Genomic DNA, 20,331 nt, shown 5'->3' with positions numbered 1-20,331 from the left:
CAGAAGTACTTTGAAACACATGGAAGGGCAGTATCTCTGTGCTGTTCATTAAACCAGCCCAACTGCTTTCAGGTTTCAATGTAAATCTGAAAAAAGGCTGCTTTTTTCTGAATATCTTCTGAAAGAAAGACAGGATATACTGTGTTTCCCCAAAAATAAGAACAGGACTTATATTTATTTTTGGTCCAAAAGACCTATTAGGGCTTATTTTCAGAGGATGTCTTATTTTTCCATGTATGAGAGACGGTGAGCGTGCAGGGGATGAAGGTGTCTGGTAGCAGCCATACTCCTCCAGCCCCTTGGTTGGCACACTCTAGGGTGGTGAAGCCCACGCAGCGTAGGTGCTGCTATAGCCAGGCCGGCCCCCACTGGACGCACCACACAGGCACCCACTCCATCCCACTGTCTGGTTGCTTGCGGTTGCAATGAGGCAGCAGGCCATGTGGCGCATCAGTGCCACCACGAGGTGAGGTGAGGCAGGTGACTGGGGAGTGGAACTGCCCCACGCACCCATTACCCGCACACCTCAGGGCCCCCACAGCCAGGCTACCCATGCCCCACCACCTGCGTTACCTGGCCTGTTCAGGGGTGGCTTCTCCCACTATCTCCTTCTTCCTCCTCCTTTGAACAGGACTTTGCTCCCCTTGCTGTTTTTTCAGTCCCAAATCTTGGTTTTTCTGGAGCCTGAGCAGAGAGTCTTTGGAAATGAAGCCCTGCAACAACTGGGTTGGGTGAGAACCATTCTCTTTGCTTTTGGACCAGCTCCAAAATGGGCTAGAAGGAGCGGCCCAAGGGCTCCAATCTGACTTTGCATCAAGGAATGGGATTGGTGGCTAGTTTGTTGGGTGAATTCTGGCTGGGTGATCGATTTAGCAAAGTGAGGTTTAACAGGCCGAGGGTGCAGTGGCCACGACGTCACTTGCAACATGAGTGGCATCTCAAAGAAAAGGTTTGTGAAAGGGCAACTTTTTTGAGGGAAGCTGCTGGAAAAGGTTTCAGGTTAATCCAATCAGCTCTATTGTAGTTTGTCAGAGAGCGGGCCTGCAAGGTTGTTTGAGGCACTTCAAATCCCATGCCTGCTTAGGGCAGGGAAGGGCACAAGAGCAGGGATGTGATTCCGCAGTCACTGCTGCCGGCGGTCAGCCTTCCTGGTCCGTTCGTCATACCAATTCACTTTTCCCTAGTGTGGAATCAATCTTGACCCCAACAGGAAGGATCCGCATTCTCCATCAAGTGAACTTTGAAGCAGGTGTGAAGGCAGAGGCAGGGGGGAAGTGGGCTGTGCAGATTCCCTGTATGTGGGATCGGGTTTTTTCCCCTGCTGCCGGATTTTTGCTGCCATACTGTATATGGTAACTTTCTTGAAAGTTTACTTGATGCAGAATGTGGATCCTTCTTGTTGCAGTCGAGAACGATTCTGCACTGGGCGAAAGTGAATCGGTACGTCAAGCAGGCCAGGAAAGCTGACTGCCAGCAGCAGTAACTGTGGATCCATGTTCCCACTCTCGTGCCCTTCCCTGCCCTAAGCAGGCATGAGATATGAAGTGCCTCGAATGACCTTGCAGGCCTGCCGTCCAATAAACCATGCTAGAGCTGATTGGATTAAAATTTTCCAGCAACCTCTCTCAAAAAAGGCTCCTGTCACACTCATTTTCTTTGAGACACCAGACTAACGTGCATTCACATGCCTTGTCCACTTGTGTTGGAAGTGATGTGGCCCCTGCGTGCTCGGCCTGCTAAACCTCATTTTGCTAAATCAATCATCCCGGCCAGAATTCACCCAATAAACTAGTCACCAATCCCCTTGCTTGCTGCAAAGTCAGATTAGAGCGCCTTCCAGCCCATCTTTGAGCTGGTCCCAAAATGAAAGGAATGGTTCCCACACCCCTGGTCGCTGAAGGGTTTGTTTCCAAAGACCCTCTGTGTAGGGTCTGGACAAACCAAGATCCGGGACTGAAAAAGCAGCAACAGGAGCAAAGGGCTGTTCAAAGAAGGAGGAAGAAGGAGAAAATGAGACAAGGCAGTCCTGAACAGGTAAGGCAAGGCAGGTGATGGGGCAGGAGTGGTGCCATGCCACGGACTATGCATGCTTGACCTTTGCCATCCAAACTCATCCTCCAGAGAGCCTGCCGCCCCACCCGCAATAGCTCCTCCGGTGGATCAGGCCCTGGTGCCCACCCTTGTCCTGTCTACTCCACAAGAGACCCCAGGATCCCCCCAGCCCTGCCCAGGCCTCCCAATGCAAGCGACATCAAGATGGCGACGCCTCCCCCCCTGCTACCACAATGCTGGGCTTATTTTTGGGGTAGGGCTTATGTTATGAACATCCTGAAAAATCATGCTAGGGCTTATTTTTTAGTTGGGGAAGCATGGTATATCTAACAAAAACCAACCAATTAACTAATCAAGTTGGTCTTACAGGTAATTCCTGAGTTACGAACATTCCCTTAGCAAACATTCAAAGTTACACGATAAGCATCCCCTAGTGTTTACGAACAAGTCCTGAAATTACGAATGTTGTAGCACCATGGCAGTCATTCACCCTTACAAATGACCGCAGAGGCACTGCAACATTCACCCTGGCTATCCCCTCCCCCTCCCACCCACCACTGAGTCTCCATACGAACTAGGTCTGTGGATACTCACCTTGGAAAGATTTGGTTTCTTGGCCTATTTTGCTGCTTCAGGCCTTTGGGGCGTTCACAGAGAATGGAGGCCTAAAGTACTGCAAGATCATGCAAGATCAGTAGCGCTAGATCTCACACTGCTGATCTTGCATGATCTTATACTTTAGGCCTCTGTTCATTGCAAACAGGGGCATGGACGAGATCTGTGGCAAAAGGTTTTGCAAATGGAGGGAAGGCCTGAAACATTAACGCTTTCCCCTCCATTTGCAAAGCTTTTTGCCATCTTTGCTGCTGAGAACGGAGCCCTGGATTGATGCTTGTGTCGCTCCCGGCCTCCATTTTCAGTGGCGAAAGCCTTGAGGAAAGGCCTTTGCTGCTGAGAATGGAGTCCCAGATCGGTGCACACATTGCTCCCAGAGGCCAGGAGTGACACACATGTCAATCCGGGGCTCCGTTCTCAGCAGCAAAGGCCTTTCCTCAAGGCTTTTGGCATCGAAAATGGAGGCCAGGAGCCACACATGGAGACTGGAAGCTTCTCAGCGCTGTAATCTTGTGGCTGAAGTCACACAAGATTACGGCATTGACAATCTTCCTGTTTCGGCGCTCAAAGCGTTTGCAAGCTGAGTTGACGCTTTGAGGCAGCAATTTTACTGCTTCAAAGTGTCCCTCAGCTTACAAAAACTTTGGGCACCAAAACTGGAAGCTTCTCAACGCCGTGAACTTGTGTGGCATAGAAGCTGGAGAGGAGACAGCTTGCTAGATATTCGCAAGGTGAGTCTGGTGCTGGGGAAAGTAGTTTTGGGGAGAATGAAGTGTCTCAGTGAGTTGGGGAGGTCTGAAGGAGGTGGCCTGTTCCATCACTAGGCTCCCCATGGTCTTCCCCACCCTGGGATACCTCATGTGCACTTAACGGCCTGCGCATTCGATTAGTAGAATGCATGGGCAAAAGGGAGTGATGGCATTCTAGGTACACCATTCACTCCTACGAATCCTCGAGTTATGAATGGAATGGGCAGGCTCCATTACATTCGTAACTGGAGGACTACCTATATTTTTGTGCAAGGCCCAAAGCACTTTATAAAAAATCATGTTCAAAGAGTTCCTAGCCATTTTGTGTGTTATAGTTCTGTGTACGTGTGTGTTTACGTATGCTTTCCTAACTAGTGTAATTGTTCTTTTAATGGAAGCTACTACTAATAAGAAAGCTACTATGACTGAAACCAGAGAATTTAACCCCAAGGAAAAGGCCCTTCTCATACATTTAGGTTAACAGCATAGTTCACTGACATAAAGTGTGACTTTCAGACTCCTGATATTTACTCAAATTCTATGCTGTGAGCAACGCAGGATACTGAGATTCAGCAACAATAAAACTTCATTGATTTCAAAGTTTGTAAAAGAAAATTCCAAACACGTATTCATTCGCTCATCCAAACTTACATACCCACAAGCTTGTTATTTTATCCTTTGCCAAAGTTCTGTTCATTTCATTTCAAACTTTTGTTGATTTGCCCAATGTCAGTCAGTGTTCTTATCGCTGACCAGTGTCCTCCTGTCTCTGGTCTTCCATGTTTTCCAGTTTAGCAATTTAGCCTCTAGCTGAGGCTCTATTCTTCCAGGTTTCTTTGTTCATTTCCCCTGTTTATTAGAATAGAATAGACCTGGAAGGGACCTTGAGGCTTTCTAGTCCAGCCCCCTGCTCAAGCAGGAGAACCTATACCATCTCAGATAAGTGACTGTCTAGCCTCTTTTTAAAAAAACTCCAGTGATGGAGTGCCCACAATTTCTGGGGGCAAGCTATTTCACTGGTCAATTGTCCTCACTCTCAGGAAATTTCTCCTTAATTCCAGGTTGCTTCTCTCTTTGCTTCTCTCTTTCGCTATTATTTTGACTATCGCTAGTACCAGTGAAATACAACGAGTTGTATTTCAAATTTCAGGGAAATTGAAGGAAAAGTTAAATGAAGTTCCTTTGATCCAGCTTATAACAAGGATCATTTAAAGATCTGAATCAGAGCAAGCTGGATAGTTAGAACTGATCTAATTGCTACTGGCAATGTGCTGAATTTGCCGTATTGGTTCTCTGCAGTTTAAAAAGTATTCCTTCATCTTTTGACTACTTTATTGCCTCTAATTAGTAAGCAGAAAACATATTTATTTAAATTACTGTTCTGTGGTGGTAAGTTATTGATTTAAAAAAAGAGAGAGACAAGGCAAAATCATTTCTTTCTCATCTGAATGGAAATGAGAACAGTTTGTCAAAGCTGAAGAACAGCCAAATATTGAATTAATTGCTGACCCATAACAGAATACAGAAAATAAAGGGGGGAAAAAGCTGTGTGAGGATCTTTATTTCTTTAAAATTTATTTCTTATGATTTGCAATCTTTTAGAAAAACTGAATTTGTGCAGATTAAAAGCAGAATGAATGAAGTGAAAGACAACTTTTTGGGAATAAAGCAAAGACATGATTATTCTGATTTCAAAATGGTATAATTAAAACCTTAGTTATGATTCATATAAAAAAGAATCATTCAGCTTGAGAACTATAGTTTGAAAGTAAATATGTTCAACATGAAATAACCAATTTACAAGGATACTTCACGTGTATTCAAATGCTCAGGTATTTTGGTATTCTAATTTGGATTAAATTTTGAAATGAATAGATACAGCATTATTGGATCAGATTTTATATAATTAAAACATTTTTGTACTTTATTCACAATGTTTGTGGTTTTTGAGAGGCAAGTATGTTTATTATTCAACTCTTTTTAGTCATAATTATGTTAAATTGCTAGTATTTAATAAGAAATTTTGTAATAAATTTTTATACCTCCTATCTAGAAAATTCACTTCTTCGATATATGAGTAATGAGAAAATAGCTCAAGAAGATTATATATTCCAAAGGAACAGCAAAAAGGACACAGGGAAAAAATCTAAAAAGAAAGACAAGAATAACAGTCCTAGTCATTATTCTCTGCTACCTAATTTACAAATGGAATCATTAAGGCAAGACAGCATGAGCACACCTGGGCCTGAAACAACTTTGTACCATGTAAGTAAAATAATAAAATGCTTCATTCTTTGTTGATACTGTTGTTGAATAACTAAAATGACTACATATATTTGTTAACACCTTATACATTCTTATCTTTTAAAGATGATTTCCAAACTTATTTTTTTATTTTGCCAGATGTTTAGATTGTTTAGATTGCATGTGGCATTTTTACCCATCTATTAAGTCCTTCCTAAGGATTTGACATGTTATTGAATGATGGTGTTAAAGGTATTGTCTCAGGATGTAAACTGTTCCAAGTAAAGCTGCCTTTGTAATTGATAATAATTTTGTCAATGCCAATGGTGTTCACCCATTGCATCGAAGGCGCCTATCATTATTGATACTATCTTTATTTTATTTTGCCAAAGTGTTATTACTGTTATTCCTTCAAGTAAGTATTGACTTGTAGAAAGTACCTGTACAGATCAATTCGGTTTTCTTGGCAAGGTTTTTTTTAGAAGTGAAATTGCTTTTGTCTCTTTCCTATGCCTGAAGAGATTGACAGGCTCAGAGTCGCCCAGCCAGTTTTTCACACTTAAGGCAGAAGTAGAATTCACAGGCTCCTGTTTTCTGGCCTGATGCCTTACCAATTACACCAAACTGGCTCTTTCAATTATTATTAGACATTATTATTTTAATATTAAATGAAATAGGAAAGTCTGACTCTTCAGTGGTTTAATTTGTAATGCACTATCCGTACCATTTTATTCTGTGGGTAGGAAGCTGTGGAATAGCTATTACAGGTAGTCCTTGACTGTTCATTTAGTGACCATTCAAAATTACAGTGGTACTGAAAAAAGCGATTTATGACCATTTTTCACACTTATGGCCATTGCAGCATCACCATGGTCATGTAATCAAAATTCAGATGGTTCATATTTATGATGGTTGCAGTGTCTTAGGGTCATGTGATCACTTTTTCCGACATTCTGACAAACAAAGTCTATGGGGACTCCAGATTCTGTAAGGTCCTGCCTCAGCTATCCCCTCAGGAAAGCACAAGTCTTGAAACAGGCATTGTTTCAAAAAGAATGTTTTATTGAGAGAAAGTGATTACAGAGAAGATAGGCTGAATCTGAAGTTCCCGTGCAAGAGCATTAAATTAAAAGTCCCGTTTCTTCAGCCCCACCTCAATGCCCCAGTCTATCAGGAGCCAATCCGCTGGTGTGAAGATGTTGTGAGAACTTTGAGCCGCGAAGGTGATCACTGGCTGTTCTTTGGTGCCTTGTCCTTGCTAGCCTGCAGGAGTTTAAACAGATGGCCCTGAGGGTCCCCCCCGCCCCAGTTCCATGCAGATACATCAAAGTGAAAGTAGAAACAAGGCATTAACATCCTCAATCCACAATAATGCATGCTCCCTCCCCCTTATTGAATGGCAGCGTTCCGATACAGACCTGACAGATTCACTTAACAACTATGTTACTAACAAATGAAATGATTCACTTAACAACTGTGGCAAGAGAAATCATAAAATGGGGCAAATGATTCACCTAACAACATAAATTTTGGGCTCAACTGTGATCATAACTCAAGGACTACCTGTATTCTTTTTTTTAACAACTATATATAATGGAACTAAAGCTATTGGTTTGCATGGAGAAAGATGTCAATGATTAAATAAGTGGCTCCCAGAAAACTTTTTCAAATATATCCAGCTTAAATCTGGCCATTAAATTCATATAAATCTTTTTGATTTCAAGAATTACTAACATTTTTTTTATTTTGAATGACCATTAAAAGAACACTGAACCGTTAGTCTTCATTAGAATGAGGGAAAGAAAAGCCTTTTGCAGTGCCAAGGCCAACATTATCTTACATTATTACTGCTCAACAGGTTCTTTGGGATTTCATGTTTCTCTCTGCATCACAGTTTGATAGCCCAAGATGATTCTCCATCTGCCTAATTAGATATTAACGCTCTGCTCTTATTCCAGAAACCTATTTATAACATTTAATTAAATGTTAGTATTAGAAAGACAGTGTGGATTTAGTGAAGTATAATATATTGATTTATATATGCAAAATAAGAAACCAAAACCTGTAAATGAATGAATGAAAATATAAATATTCATCCAGATAGACAGACAGACACAGACACAAACATATACAATATATGTATAGTTTTATGGTGCGTTTCATCTTCCAATAGAAAACATTTTTGTTGCATTCTGTAAAAGATACAGACTTGCTAAATATACAAAGAAAGGTGATATGCACATGCATATCCACCTTTTAAGACATAGATTTTTAATTTGAATATTGGTCAGTGGCAGTCGCTGGCTGATCTTTTTTGTGTTTGGAAACTAGTCATTCTTGGGAATTAGAACTTGCAAAGGAAATGTTCAAAGGAAGAATTAGGACTATAGACTACACTAGGCAGGTTTTTTTTAAAAAAAAATGTATTGAAGAAAGTGATAATGAACCACTTTGGTTTTGTTACCAAACAACTACTTAGATATCTCTATGAAGTCACAAAGAGTTGAGTTCTACACCAAGATTAGGCTTGAAATTTTTAGAAAGTTTACAGATGTTGTGTTTATGTATCTTCATATACTTTGTATAAAATGAAAATGACCAGTTTGTATACAATAATTTTTAGACATGTGAATTATCTTTAAATCAATTGAATTTTGCTTTAGATACTAAGCTTAGGAAAATAGAAACTGATATATCTGTCATATAAGTGCAATTTATATACAAATATTGTAAAGATATATCAATCAATTTTTATTATGATTACAGACCAGCATTACAAATAAAAGCATTAAAAATAATGCTTTGTCTGTTTTTAAATAATAAAAAATAGACAAAAAATATTATTATGATTAGTGGTGGATTATCAGTGGGCAGTTAGAGTCTGCCTAATTTTGCATTCAGTATAACAAAATTTGGCTACATTCAAAGAAACTATATCGGACTGATCTGATAGCAGCTATACATAAATGAGATCAGTATTTCCTGGGTACATTAGTCCTGACAGAAGACACAGTATAGTAGGACATGAGCTGTAGTTTCGATAGCCCCTTGTCCACAGGACACAATCTCAGCCCATATGATGTGTGGGGTTTTTTGTAACAGCCATCCAAAACTATACAAAAACGTTAAGTTTGATTTCATGTCATGGCTTGAATCGGCAACTAAACACAAAGACTTTTTGAAAAATATAAAATTTCTTGGAAAGTTAGTATTTAGCAAACTGTAACAGAGTTGTCGTGATTAGAATTTACAGGAACAGAAGCACAGAATTAATTATCATGCCTTAATTTATTAGATCTAAATCCAACTGATGAAATTTTTCAGAAGAGGCAAGAAGAGTTAAATAGCTGAGATGTCATAGAATGTAATTGTAATATTTTGATGCAGTTGTATCAAACCTTTGCAGTGCATAAAAGGAATGAAGAATAGGAATTTCCCCAGGCTGATTTAATACATAGCATGAAACTACTGAGGAATCATGTAATATCTACTTATTTCTAAGTAGCACTGTATGGCATCTAACTTTCCAGAGAAATATGATATTAAATATATGCTTGGTAGCATAATATTTTTTCAGGGAAATCAGATGTCGTATAGTCTTACTTAAAAATAAGTACAGATTTAACTGAATTAGAGTTAAATGTCTGTGATTAAGGACATTGATTTTCTTTTCAGTTATAGTTCATTTATATTTCTTTTCAGTTTCATAGCAATCAGCTCCTTGGCTAATATATGTGGAATGCCAGGCACGAATTTTCTAATTTCTTTTCCTCTTTGAATGATCTATTATAGTGTGACCAAATCACAATTTCTTTAAATTAGACTTGACAGACTTGTTTCAACTTCTTCCTTAAAACATTTTTTTTAAAAATGTTATTGTTCAAAAGAAACAATGAGTAAATTTTTATATAATAATTCCATCACCTTTTCAGCCACAGTTATATCACACTTATCCAGAATAAATAATTCTAGAAGTTAAATTTAATTAGTTCATAAACTTTTCATTTCCTTTTCTATTTGCATGAAATTTGAAATGTAAACTTTACAAGTCAAAGACCAGCATAGAACAATATAAAATAGGGGTTTTTTAAAAATCCTCATTGATGAAGAGGGAGAAACAAACAAAACCAAATAAGGTCCAAAGATAACTTAGAATACAATATCCCTAACCCATCTGTTTTTCTCCCACCTCTACATCAATGTGGTTGATGTAGATTTTTTTTCTCTCCCCTCTAAAAGTTTGATAATTATTTTACATGACTGTGATTAAATTGGCATATATTAACCAAACCCCACGTATGTTTTTCCCTCCAGACATTTCAACAATCCTCTCTTCAGCATAAGTCTAAAAAGAAGAATAAAGGTAAATATTACGTGAAATAGTTCTTGTACATCTGGTGGCAAATAAAATAATGTTGTAAGTTGTAAAAAAACCTTTTAAGGAAAAATAAGTATATGGGAAGTCATGAATTTTATTCAGGAAATCTAATTTTCAGTCTATTTCTATAAAAACAGCCTTTTCACTGATTTTCTTTTAGGTCTATAGCTTTTCAAGCACATGTGATTTAAAAGATGTTTGAGCTTTACATAATTATAACAAGCCAAATCCTTAAATATTCTTCCTATCAGAGAAATATATTGTGTCTCAGGCATAGCTGTTTATTACGGGGCAGGTGGTGTTGCAGACTTTAGCCTTAACAGTAATGCATGGCAGAAAAAAAGATTCAAGTTAGACTGGAAGTTTTATTAAGATCAGAATATAATTTTTCTGCATTAGATTCAAATAGTCAACTTTCCCCAAATGATTGAATTGTGGCAAGATCATAGCAAAAATGTCTGAATAGCATCCCCACTCAAGTATATAGTCCTTACAACTAACAAATGTTAACACTCTTTGCTTTTATCATAGCAGATACTCACTAGTTGAAGTTTCCCTTTGTCCATTTATCAATTCCTTAGTAGCTAAGACTCTTGTGCATGTACCCTTTAGGGTTTATACTTTGTAAATAGCATGATTTTGTATGTATGCATATTAATTCATTTTCCATTTTAAATACATTTATATAAATGTTGAGTCAATTTTTTTTCCAGGTCTAGCACCTAGTAAGAGTAAGCGACGTATTTCTTGTAAAGATCTAGGTCGTGGAGATTGTGAAGGCTGGCTGTGGAAAAAGAAAGATGCTAAAAGTTACTTTTCACAAAAATGGAAAAAATACTGGTTTGTTCTAAAGGAAACCTCCCTGTACTGGTATATCAATGAGGAGGTATGGAATAGACATTACTATTTGTCTTTTACCAAAACTAACAAATATATAAACATCAAAGACACAATGTATACTTATCTAGACTTTCTTTATTTTAATTATTTTTAGAACCAAGGAATCATAATGAATTAAAGCAAATGAAACCTTTGTCCTTGCTTTAAAGAAAAGCAGCATGCATGTATCTTAGGAGGGAACTGGAAAATACTGTAGTCATTATTTGAAAGACATGCATTTACAAGATTTTCTGACTGTTCTGTATACATATATCCCATTGCATTAATGAATCCTATACATTGTAACAAACTTTTGTAGCAAAACACATCTGGGATTTTAAGAGCAGGTTATAGGGGGTCTCATAAAATGACTGCCAGAGTAGTAAGGTCAATTACACAACAATGAATGAGATTGTTCTGTAAATACAAGTTGCCTGCTTCTACTAGTCATATGCAGAATTCACTGTCCTACATAATAATATCAATTTGGGGACAAATCTGATTTTTGATATGTATTTTATTTCAAAGAACTTAACTGTATTTTTAGTTAGGCTTCTTGGAAAATTTAATATTGTTAGATTGATTAGAATTAAGCATAGAAGTGACTGGGGAAAAACAACGAAGTAAAATTAAGAGTCTAAAATACTTGAGTTTAACATGAAAAAGAAAAATGATTGGTCAAAAGACAGAGTAATTAAAGAGAAAATTGACAATGACTTATAAAATACGGTCATGATAGCTTAATAGGTTGTGAATATACAACTGAGAAAAAGGATATTCAGAATAAATATGCACATAACTTCTTACAGTTCAGAGAACTGTGCACTCTTGTCAAAAATATGATAACCAGACAAGGGCAAAGAAGTATAGAATTGCTAGATCTAGAAACTGGATCTCAGAAAGAAAAGTCTGATTGTAGTTCTAAATTTAATAGTTACACAAGTAAATTAATTCTAAGAAGAAGTGATAGCAGAAATAGATGTGAATTTCAAATTTTAGGTGGCCATTCTGGATTTTACATCGTATGTTCCATGCATCCATCCAGTTAGTAAGCCATGTATAAATAAGATGCTGTGCAGGTACAGGCAGTATGATTAAACCATCATGGATTAATTTGTTTCCTGAACTCAGTTATTGTTTTGAAATAATCAGGTAATATTTTAACAGTAGATTTGATATCTTTAGGCCTAGATCTGTATTATACTTCTAACAATATTTATCATAATATTCTAACAGAATTCTTATGTTAGTAGGATTTAACTAACATCTATTCACAACAATTAATTTAATCAAGATTTTTGGTAAGCCATTATGGCCTGTTTCATATATTACGCCACTATTAATCATTCCATCATCTGAATTCTCTCACATCACTAAGCCAAAACAACACTGTTATTTCATATTGCTTACTCTTGTAACACAGGTTACACATTTCTCTTGTTAATAAACCTTAACTGTCACTATGATCCACTTTTTAGCAAGGTTTTTTTTATTAAAGAGTTTTACAAAAACAAAATTTTACAATATATCCCCAAATCCCCCCCACCCCAAACCCGCCCACTTCCCCCCCACTTCCCAGAGCTAAATACAGATTATAGTTATAATAATCATATTCTAAATAAAAATTATGCATAATATACAATTAACCAAATTCATAATGTGCTTTAACTACCCTTTAACATAACTACATACAAAGTACCAATAACAATATCCCACTAAAATCTACTCATAAGCTAAATGGAACTTTTTAGCCCCATATTTGTTCTGAATATAATCTATCCATCTCCTCCAAACTGAGATATATCTTTCCTGTGAATGATCTTTCAAGTAAGCAGAAATCTTAGACATTTCTGCAAGATTCGAAACTTTAAACACCCATTCTTCTATACTAGGCAAACTATCCTTCTTCCAATATTGTCCCACCAGTAACCGTGCTGCTGTTATCATATTCAACATCAAATTAGTTTCTTTAACATCACAATCTACAACAATACCCAATAAAAACAATTGCGGAGAAAACTTTATCTTTCTCTTAAAAATCTTTTGAATGTTCCACCAAATTTTAATCCAAAAAGCTTTTATATTTCTACAAGTCCACCACATATGAAAATAGGTGGCTTCTAAACTACCACATCTCCAACATTTAGACTGTAAATTAGGGTACATGTTAGACAACTTCTTGGGCTTCTAGCTAAAGTGTTTATTTGGCCTTGAGAGCCAAATAGGTTATAAGTATACTTGCATTTGCTTGTTTTCCTGCTTTTGTTTTTTAATGTATTCATTCTCATAGGATGAAAAAGCCGAAGGATTCATCAGTCTACCAGAATTTAAAATTGATAGAGCTAATGAATGTCGTAAGAAGTAGTAAGTATTCTAAATTAACAGTTAGAAACAGTAGGACAAAAAAAGATATCTTTCTCTATTTTAGCCTTTATTATTATGATTGGTTCACAACAAGCTGATGTTTATGTGGATTTTGCATGTTTATCCACTTGAGTCATTATTATTTAATGTCTATTATTTAATACTGTCTCAACCTATAAAGGTTTATCATTGCTGCTTCTTACAGTGCTTGAAGAAGGTGAAAATAAATAGTATAGCTAAAAAGGTAATATGGATCTCCAGCTACCTTTTACATTACCAAGATATTTTACAAATGAGTTGTTTATATTGACAAATTTGTAATACCTTAGAACTAGGCTTGATGATTTAACTCAGGACTAACTTTTTAAACATTTTCAGGCTGTTGAACCTGTTAAAAAGTAATCCTGAGTACCGCTGATCAAGAGGCAAACCTCGTTATAAAAAACTAGATGCCTTTTAGTGATTTTTTCCCCCTTAGTCTGTCACAGAACCCTCTCAAGTTCTCATAAAAGCCTAATTTCCATGGGAAGCAGTTTGAAAAATCCTTGTCTAAATTTGAAGATATTATTTTTGTATATTGAAAGAAAACAGATCTATGGAATTTCCATTACTGTGAATGTTTTCATATTTAATAGGTTGTCAAAAACTTTTTTCTTCTACTCAACTACTAAGAAGTTGAAGCTCCAATCACATATCTAGAGATGCATCTAGATTGCAGCATCAGACCTATTGAATTCACTGTGTTGTTAAGTAGACTTGTATAATATTATATTTTAAGAGCATTATGTGATTACACTTCCATATTTCAGTTAAAAACAGAAATAGGCATAAAATATTATTGATGTCAATTATGAAAGCAGATTTATTTTACAAAAAGAACATGAATATGAAATGCAGAAAGAAATGCAGTAACATACTTAATATTTTGTTATGATTTTTTTCTTATTTTTTGTGTAGTGCATTCAAGGCCTGTCATCCTAAAATCAAAAGTTTTTACTTTGCTGCTGAACATCAAGATGACTTGAACAGGTAATTCATTTTAAAAGATTAAAATAATATTTTTATTTTATAAATTTTAATTATATAGATTGTGTTGTGTATAATTCAAGAAAATATATAGTTTTACATATTAAGACTAACTGAAAATATATGAAAATATGTAAGATAATTATATTTCATTCAAAAAATGCTGTTTGTGTGTGCTTTTATCTATATACATGTACACAGTGTAACATGTATATCACACACATGCATACAGGTCTGTTAAAGATAAGTTCTGAGTATTAAACTCTGCAAGAACAAAGGTCTTCTGGGTTTAATGAGTGATTTTGGATATAACAATCCTGATATTTTCACAAGTAGCAAAATTCAGTAGGCATCCATAGCTAGCTCTGATGATAGAAAATAATCCATAGTGATGTCACAATTTAAAGTCCCATATTATCTCATTGCCTCCCAAGATCTGATACAAATACAGGTAGTGCTTGACTTACAACCACAATTGAGCCCAAAATTTTTGTTTTTAAGCAAGACATTTGTTAAGTGAGTTTTGCCCCATTTTATGACCATTCTTGCCACAATTGTTGAGTGAATACTGCAGTTGATATGTTACCGTGTTTTCCCGAAAATAAGGCCTAGCCTGATTTTTATGCGTGTGCCTAATATAAGCTCTAGTTAAGACCCCGCCCACTCCATCCCAGACTGCATTGGTGCCGCTGCCATAAGTTGAGGTGAGGCAGGTGGGTGGGAAGAGTTGCCCCATGTGCCCCACACCTTCCACCTCGGCCCCCACAGCCAGGCCACTCCCTGCTTGATGACCTCTCCCCACCCATTCAATAACCTAGCTGCTCCCCCGCCTCTTCCTTTTATTCCCCTCCCAAGCCAGACTGCCATGCTATGGAGGATGGGCAGGGAGGCTTGATCACCTTACCCGGTCCCCCTCCAATGTTTTAGAGCCAGGGGAGAGTGACAGCGAAAGGCTCTGCCACTGCTGCTCAACAGCTGCATCTGCCGCTGGAGGGGTTTTGTTTGGTCCCCACCACCCCTGCTTTGCCCTGCAGATCACCTACCCAGCCACCTCCTCTCCTCCACCAACTCTCCTGTGGCTTGCGCCATGACCGGGCAGCACAAACCTCCCCTGCCACCTTCCTCCGCCAACCCTGGTATCTCTCCATCAGCCTTCCGTCACCACCACTGTGAAGAATGGAGAACAGGGAGAGGGTAACTTTTGCTGTGGGGCTGACCGAAGTTTTTACACCAGACAAATGTGGGTCTCCAGGGTTTAGGATAGAGCGCAAACAGCAACTTAAGGATATGTAAAAGCACGGGCTTCCCTGAACACTAAAAGTAAAGGGGGGGGGGAGTAAGCCACCTGAGGGAGAGGCAGAGGAGGAAAACTGCTGCAGGGTGATCAGTTTCACCCACCATCACCCAGGAACAAACCTTCTCAAGTGGCCCTGAGGAGCCTTGGTTGCCAGGGTCGTACTCCCTTGCACGAAGAAGCAGCCCATGCGGGCTGCCTCCGCCCCAGCCGGGAAAGGGAGAAAGGCGGCTTATGGTAGCTTCCTTCACCTCCCTGGGTGTTCTTAAATCTTCCTTCCTTCCTTCCTTCCTTCCTTCCTTCCTTCCTTCCTTCCTTCCTTCCTTCCTTCCTTCCCGCAACGATCACTGATCTGCACTTTCTCACCACCCTGCATCGGCACGCATCTCCCTTCTCTGTTCTGGAAATGGCAGCCCCGTTTTCTGCCACTTCTCCCAGCATTGCGTTCCTTCTTCGTTTGGAAGGATACTAAGCTTCAGGAAAACTACACCAGCTGGAGCTGGGCGAGAAAGACCAGGCTCCCCTTCTCCGATGATTCTGCAAAGCCCTTGAGGTTTTGCGTGGAGGAGCGAATTGCTTCCCACAGAGTTGGCCTCAGCACCTGCTTCGGATGGCAAACAGAAGAGCTATGATTTTTGTAAGAAGCTGAGTGTACCGGTATGTGTGAGTCCAGCCTCCTCGGCCAGTACACTCAGCTTTTTACAAAAACCATAGCTACCATATCCTCAGCTGATCAGGAGGAAAACGTGTCTGCTCTGGATTTTAAGGCAGAAAAGTGAAGGGGGGCGGAATTTCAAAGGCCCTGGAGAAAAAGAGCAAAGCTCTTCTGTGCAGGGTAGCAAGAAAGTGCAGGCCAGCGATTGGTGTGGGAAGGGAGGAAGGAAGGAAGGAGGAAGGAAGGAAGGAAGGAAGGAAGGAAGGAAGGAAGGAAGGAAGGAAGGAAGGAAGGAAGGAAGGAAGACTTAAGGCCTCTCTTGGGAGGGAGGTTATCACACTGCCGGTCCCCTTCCTATTCCCCTCTCCCCGGCCCAAAAGTCAACACGCATCTGCCTACCTCAGTGACATTGCCTGAGATTGACATCGTGGTCAGGCTTCAGGTTCCCGGCAGAGAAGTTGAGCAGGGCCTTGAAGTGGTAGCGGCTACACTGGCTCTGCACCCGCTGCCCACCGCACTTCTCCAGGGGGATGTGGGCATTGAGCCACGCCACACTCAAGTTTGTATTAGCAGGCACTCAGCACCAGTGCTGGGGAGTGGAGGCCAAGAAGACAGTGGACAGCCCCGTGTAGCCATTGGGGATGATGCTGGCACTGAGCAGAAGAAGATGAGGTGCTGGAAGGAGCCCAGTATGGAAGAAAACCCAGCCAGCTACTGGCTGCAAGTGGGAAGAAGCAGAGGCCACTTCAGGAGGCTGCCTGTGGGTGTGGTTTGTATACAAAGGGCTGAAGTGCTGCACTCAGCCTGCAGCTGACAAAACCCGGGCCATGGCTCTGCGAGTTCCCACATGGAAGAAAGGGAATCACCACTGCCTTTTTTAAAAAAAAATAAATTTGGTGAACCAGCTTTGCCCCATCTGCCTCTCAGCCCTGGATTTTTAAGAGACAAGACAGGTAATGGGGCATAGAAGACCTGGCTGTGGGGGCCCTGAGGTAAGTGGGTATGGGGCATGTGGGGCAGCTCCCCCATCCCCCCACCTCGCCTTGTGGCGGCACTGGCGCAACGTGCTACGTGGCCTTCTGCCACAAGCAGCTGCAGAAGTGGGCCGGCAGCCACGCAGACTCCTGCTGGATGGGACCATTGGTGCCGCCACCATGAGGCGAGGGTGTCGGGGAAAAATAAGACATCCCCTGAAAATTAGACCTAATGTCTTTTTTGAAGTCAAAAATAATATAAGACCAGGCAAACACAGTAGTAACATGGTTGTTAAGTGAATCTTGCTTCCCCACTGATTTTGCTTGTCAAAAGGTTGCAATGACTTTGGGACACAGCAACTGTCATAAGCATGAACCAGTTGCCTAGCATCTGAATTTTGATCACATGATTATGGGGACACTATGAAGGTTGTAACTGTGAAAAATGGTCAAAAGTCACTTTTTTCAGTGCCATTGTAACTTTGAATGGTCACTAAATGAACTGTTGTAAGTCAAGGATTGCTTGTATAGTTTTCCAGCTGGAGGCAATCTGGGTTCAGAGATTTTATAGACTGATTTCTAATGTTTTTGTAGTTAATATTAGGAAAAAAAGCCTTTAAATTAGTGCTAATTATTATCCATGCTTTATCTTTCAGTATGCTTACGATTTTTATCAATTGTGCATATTTTTCAAATGTTTGACCCCTTAAATCAGGTATGTCAAACTCGCGATGTCACATGACGTTGCACGACGTATCACGACTTTTCCCCCATTGCCGGCAATGGGGAGGGCGTGGTTTTGTCATGATGCATCCGGCCCACGGGCCAGATGTGCCTGCCTTAAATGCTAAAATATTGAATACTCCATAATTTGATGTAATTAGGGTAATGTTGATAACAGTGCTCATATAGGATTTTTTGCAGAGAACCATTATTGATATATCAAAACAAGTCTAATAAGACAGACGAGCATGCTTGGCATCTACGCTGTAGTTCTGAAACTAGATTGTGCAGCCTGCACAGTGACTGCCCTGTTTTCTTCTGTACTTGTGATGTATTGCATATAGCTCACTCCCTGACATTAAAACAAGAACAACTTGTGCATATCCAAATTCTACTAGGTCCTGCTAAAACATGTAGCATAGTTCAGAATGTTCTAATATAATCAGATCATTTTGTCTTCCAACAGGGTATTTTTCCTGTCTTAGCCAGATTATGTCTTTCAAAATGAAGAGATTTGTGAAATGAAATTAACTTTAATAATGAAATGTGTATTTTACTCTGTATAGTTAAAATATTATTACAAATTACTGTTACTGATAATATTGTCCTTAGTCGGTCTCTGTACCACTAATTTATTATGAAACAATAATATAAATAATGCATATCATATGCTAGAAATGTCATGTTAGATTATGGAAAAGAGGTTACATTGCCTTTTCATGTATTGTTTAAATATCTTTTTACTCTTCTTGGAATGTAATCACTAGCAAAACTCCTAGCAAGATTACAGGATGGATGGATGGATGGAAGGAAGGAAGGAAGGAAGGAAGGAAGGAAGGAAGGAAGGAAGGAAGGAAGGAAGGAAGATAAATGCACAGTGTAGATTCACTATGGATATGAAGCCTACCAAATTTAAAGAAATAGGTTCATAAGGCTGAAATCTAAAATTCAGATTGTTTTTTGTTTGTTTGTTTGCTTTGTTCAGTTTTGTTTTGCCTATGAATAGACATTTGGAAATCTATAAATATGTCGGCTCTTCAAGGTGGATCAAATAAGACTCCACAAGTTTCACTGGAATTCTATTTTACTGCTGGAGGTTATAGTAACAGAATCTTGAGAGCCTGACTGCCTTCAGAAAGATATGTCCCACCTGCCTATTCCCCTACCCACTCTCGTTTTACCTTAGTGAGTTTCTTTCTCACATTTTTTCTTTTCTTGGGCTTAAAAATGCCTGTTTTTGTAACATTACCACGTGTTTTCTCCAAGGCATCTGTGACGTTATCTATAATGCACTCTTACACAGTGGCTTTCATGTGATGCTTCACAAAGGGCTGGAAGCTTTACTTGTCATGAAACATTTACTAGGAAGCACACTGATCTATTTGCTTGTCACAAGTTGCTTTATTCCCCCCCCCTCCTTATTACCTTACCCTATTTTTTATTTTTTTTCTGAACAGCTGAGCAAATTCTTGGGCTTACCTAATGTATTATATCTGTAAACAGCAGGAATGTATATAAGTTAACAAGTTATTCCAGCTATTCAATGAGGGGAAACAATCTGACAGGAGAACACGCGGGAACTTTGACAGCTGTCAAAGTTCCCCGCACGGCGCAGGCGCAACCACTGACAGCTCGCGGCTGTCAAAATACCGGACCATGCGGAAGCCTGAACTGTCAAGAGCAGACGACGCGGATTGGTCCGGATAGACGCGGCGCCAAAATGAACGTTCCTGATTGGCCCTCACTGACAGCTGCCGGCTATAAAAGCCGGGCGAGTTATTCTGTTTTTGCCTTGCTCTAAATAAACCTTTAGTTAAGTAGCCTGTCGTCCCGAGTGGTCCTTCGGCTACTTCACTGGCGACGAAGGTGGGATCGCTCCTGAGCTGAAGTCACGGCCGAGGAAGAGAGTTCCCGAGCTGAAGTCACGGCCGAGGAAGAGAGTTCCCGGCAAGAGCTGTCACTGGAAGTTTTAACTTCCAAAGGAGCGACCCAGGACCGGACGACATGGCAAACTTCGGGCGTGTGAGGGAATTCGATACCCGCCATCCCGAGAGATGGCAATCACACCTGGGGCAAGTCGAGGGATTTCTCCTCGTCAGCAAAATCACCGACGACAGAGCAAAGGCCGCCGCTCTACTGTACATCAGCGGACCCCCAGTATACGACGCTGCCGTGGGGCTGTTTAGCCCGGTGCCCATCACAGAGGTCTCCTACGCGGACCTGGTAGACCAGCTGAATAAGTATTATATGCCGGCCCGCTCAGAACTGTACTGGCGGGTACAATTCGCCCAGAAGAAACAGCGACCAGACAAACCCGCCAACGAGTTCATCGCTGGGGTCAGACACGCCGCGCAGAACTGCTGCTTCCCCGACCTTGA

At 39.8% G+C, this 20,331-nt stretch overlaps 1 protein-coding gene across 4 annotated transcripts in view; it reads left to right on the top strand.

Annotated features, from left to right (window-relative positions):
- The window catches only part of CNKSR2 (connector enhancer of kinase suppressor of Ras 2), a gene marked incomplete at both ends in the record, with an annotated part of 208,891 nt that overhangs the window by 121,910 nt on the left and 66,650 nt on the right, over positions 1–20,331 (top strand). For all 4 annotated transcript variants that reach the window (XM_081326802.1, XM_081326801.1, XM_081326800.1 and 1 more), the window contains 5 exons: positions 5,470–5,681; positions 9,975–10,023; positions 10,752–10,924; positions 13,208–13,281; positions 14,239–14,310. In XM_081326802.1, coding sequence (XP_081182928.1) covers positions 5,470–5,681; positions 9,975–10,023; positions 10,752–10,924; positions 13,208–13,281; positions 14,239–14,310 — 580 coding nt within the window. The remainder of the gene's footprint in view (positions 1–5,469; positions 5,682–9,974; positions 10,024–10,751; positions 10,925–13,207; positions 13,282–14,238; positions 14,311–20,331) is intronic.

Source organism: Vipera berus (assembly GCF_964194415.1).
Source record: "Vipera berus genome assembly, chromosome: 4".
Lineage (NCBI taxonomy): Eukaryota > Metazoa > Chordata > Lepidosauria > Squamata > Viperidae > Vipera > Vipera berus.
The sequence above is the reverse complement of the archived record's forward strand: the minus strand, read 5'-3'. Positions and strand labels throughout refer to the sequence as shown.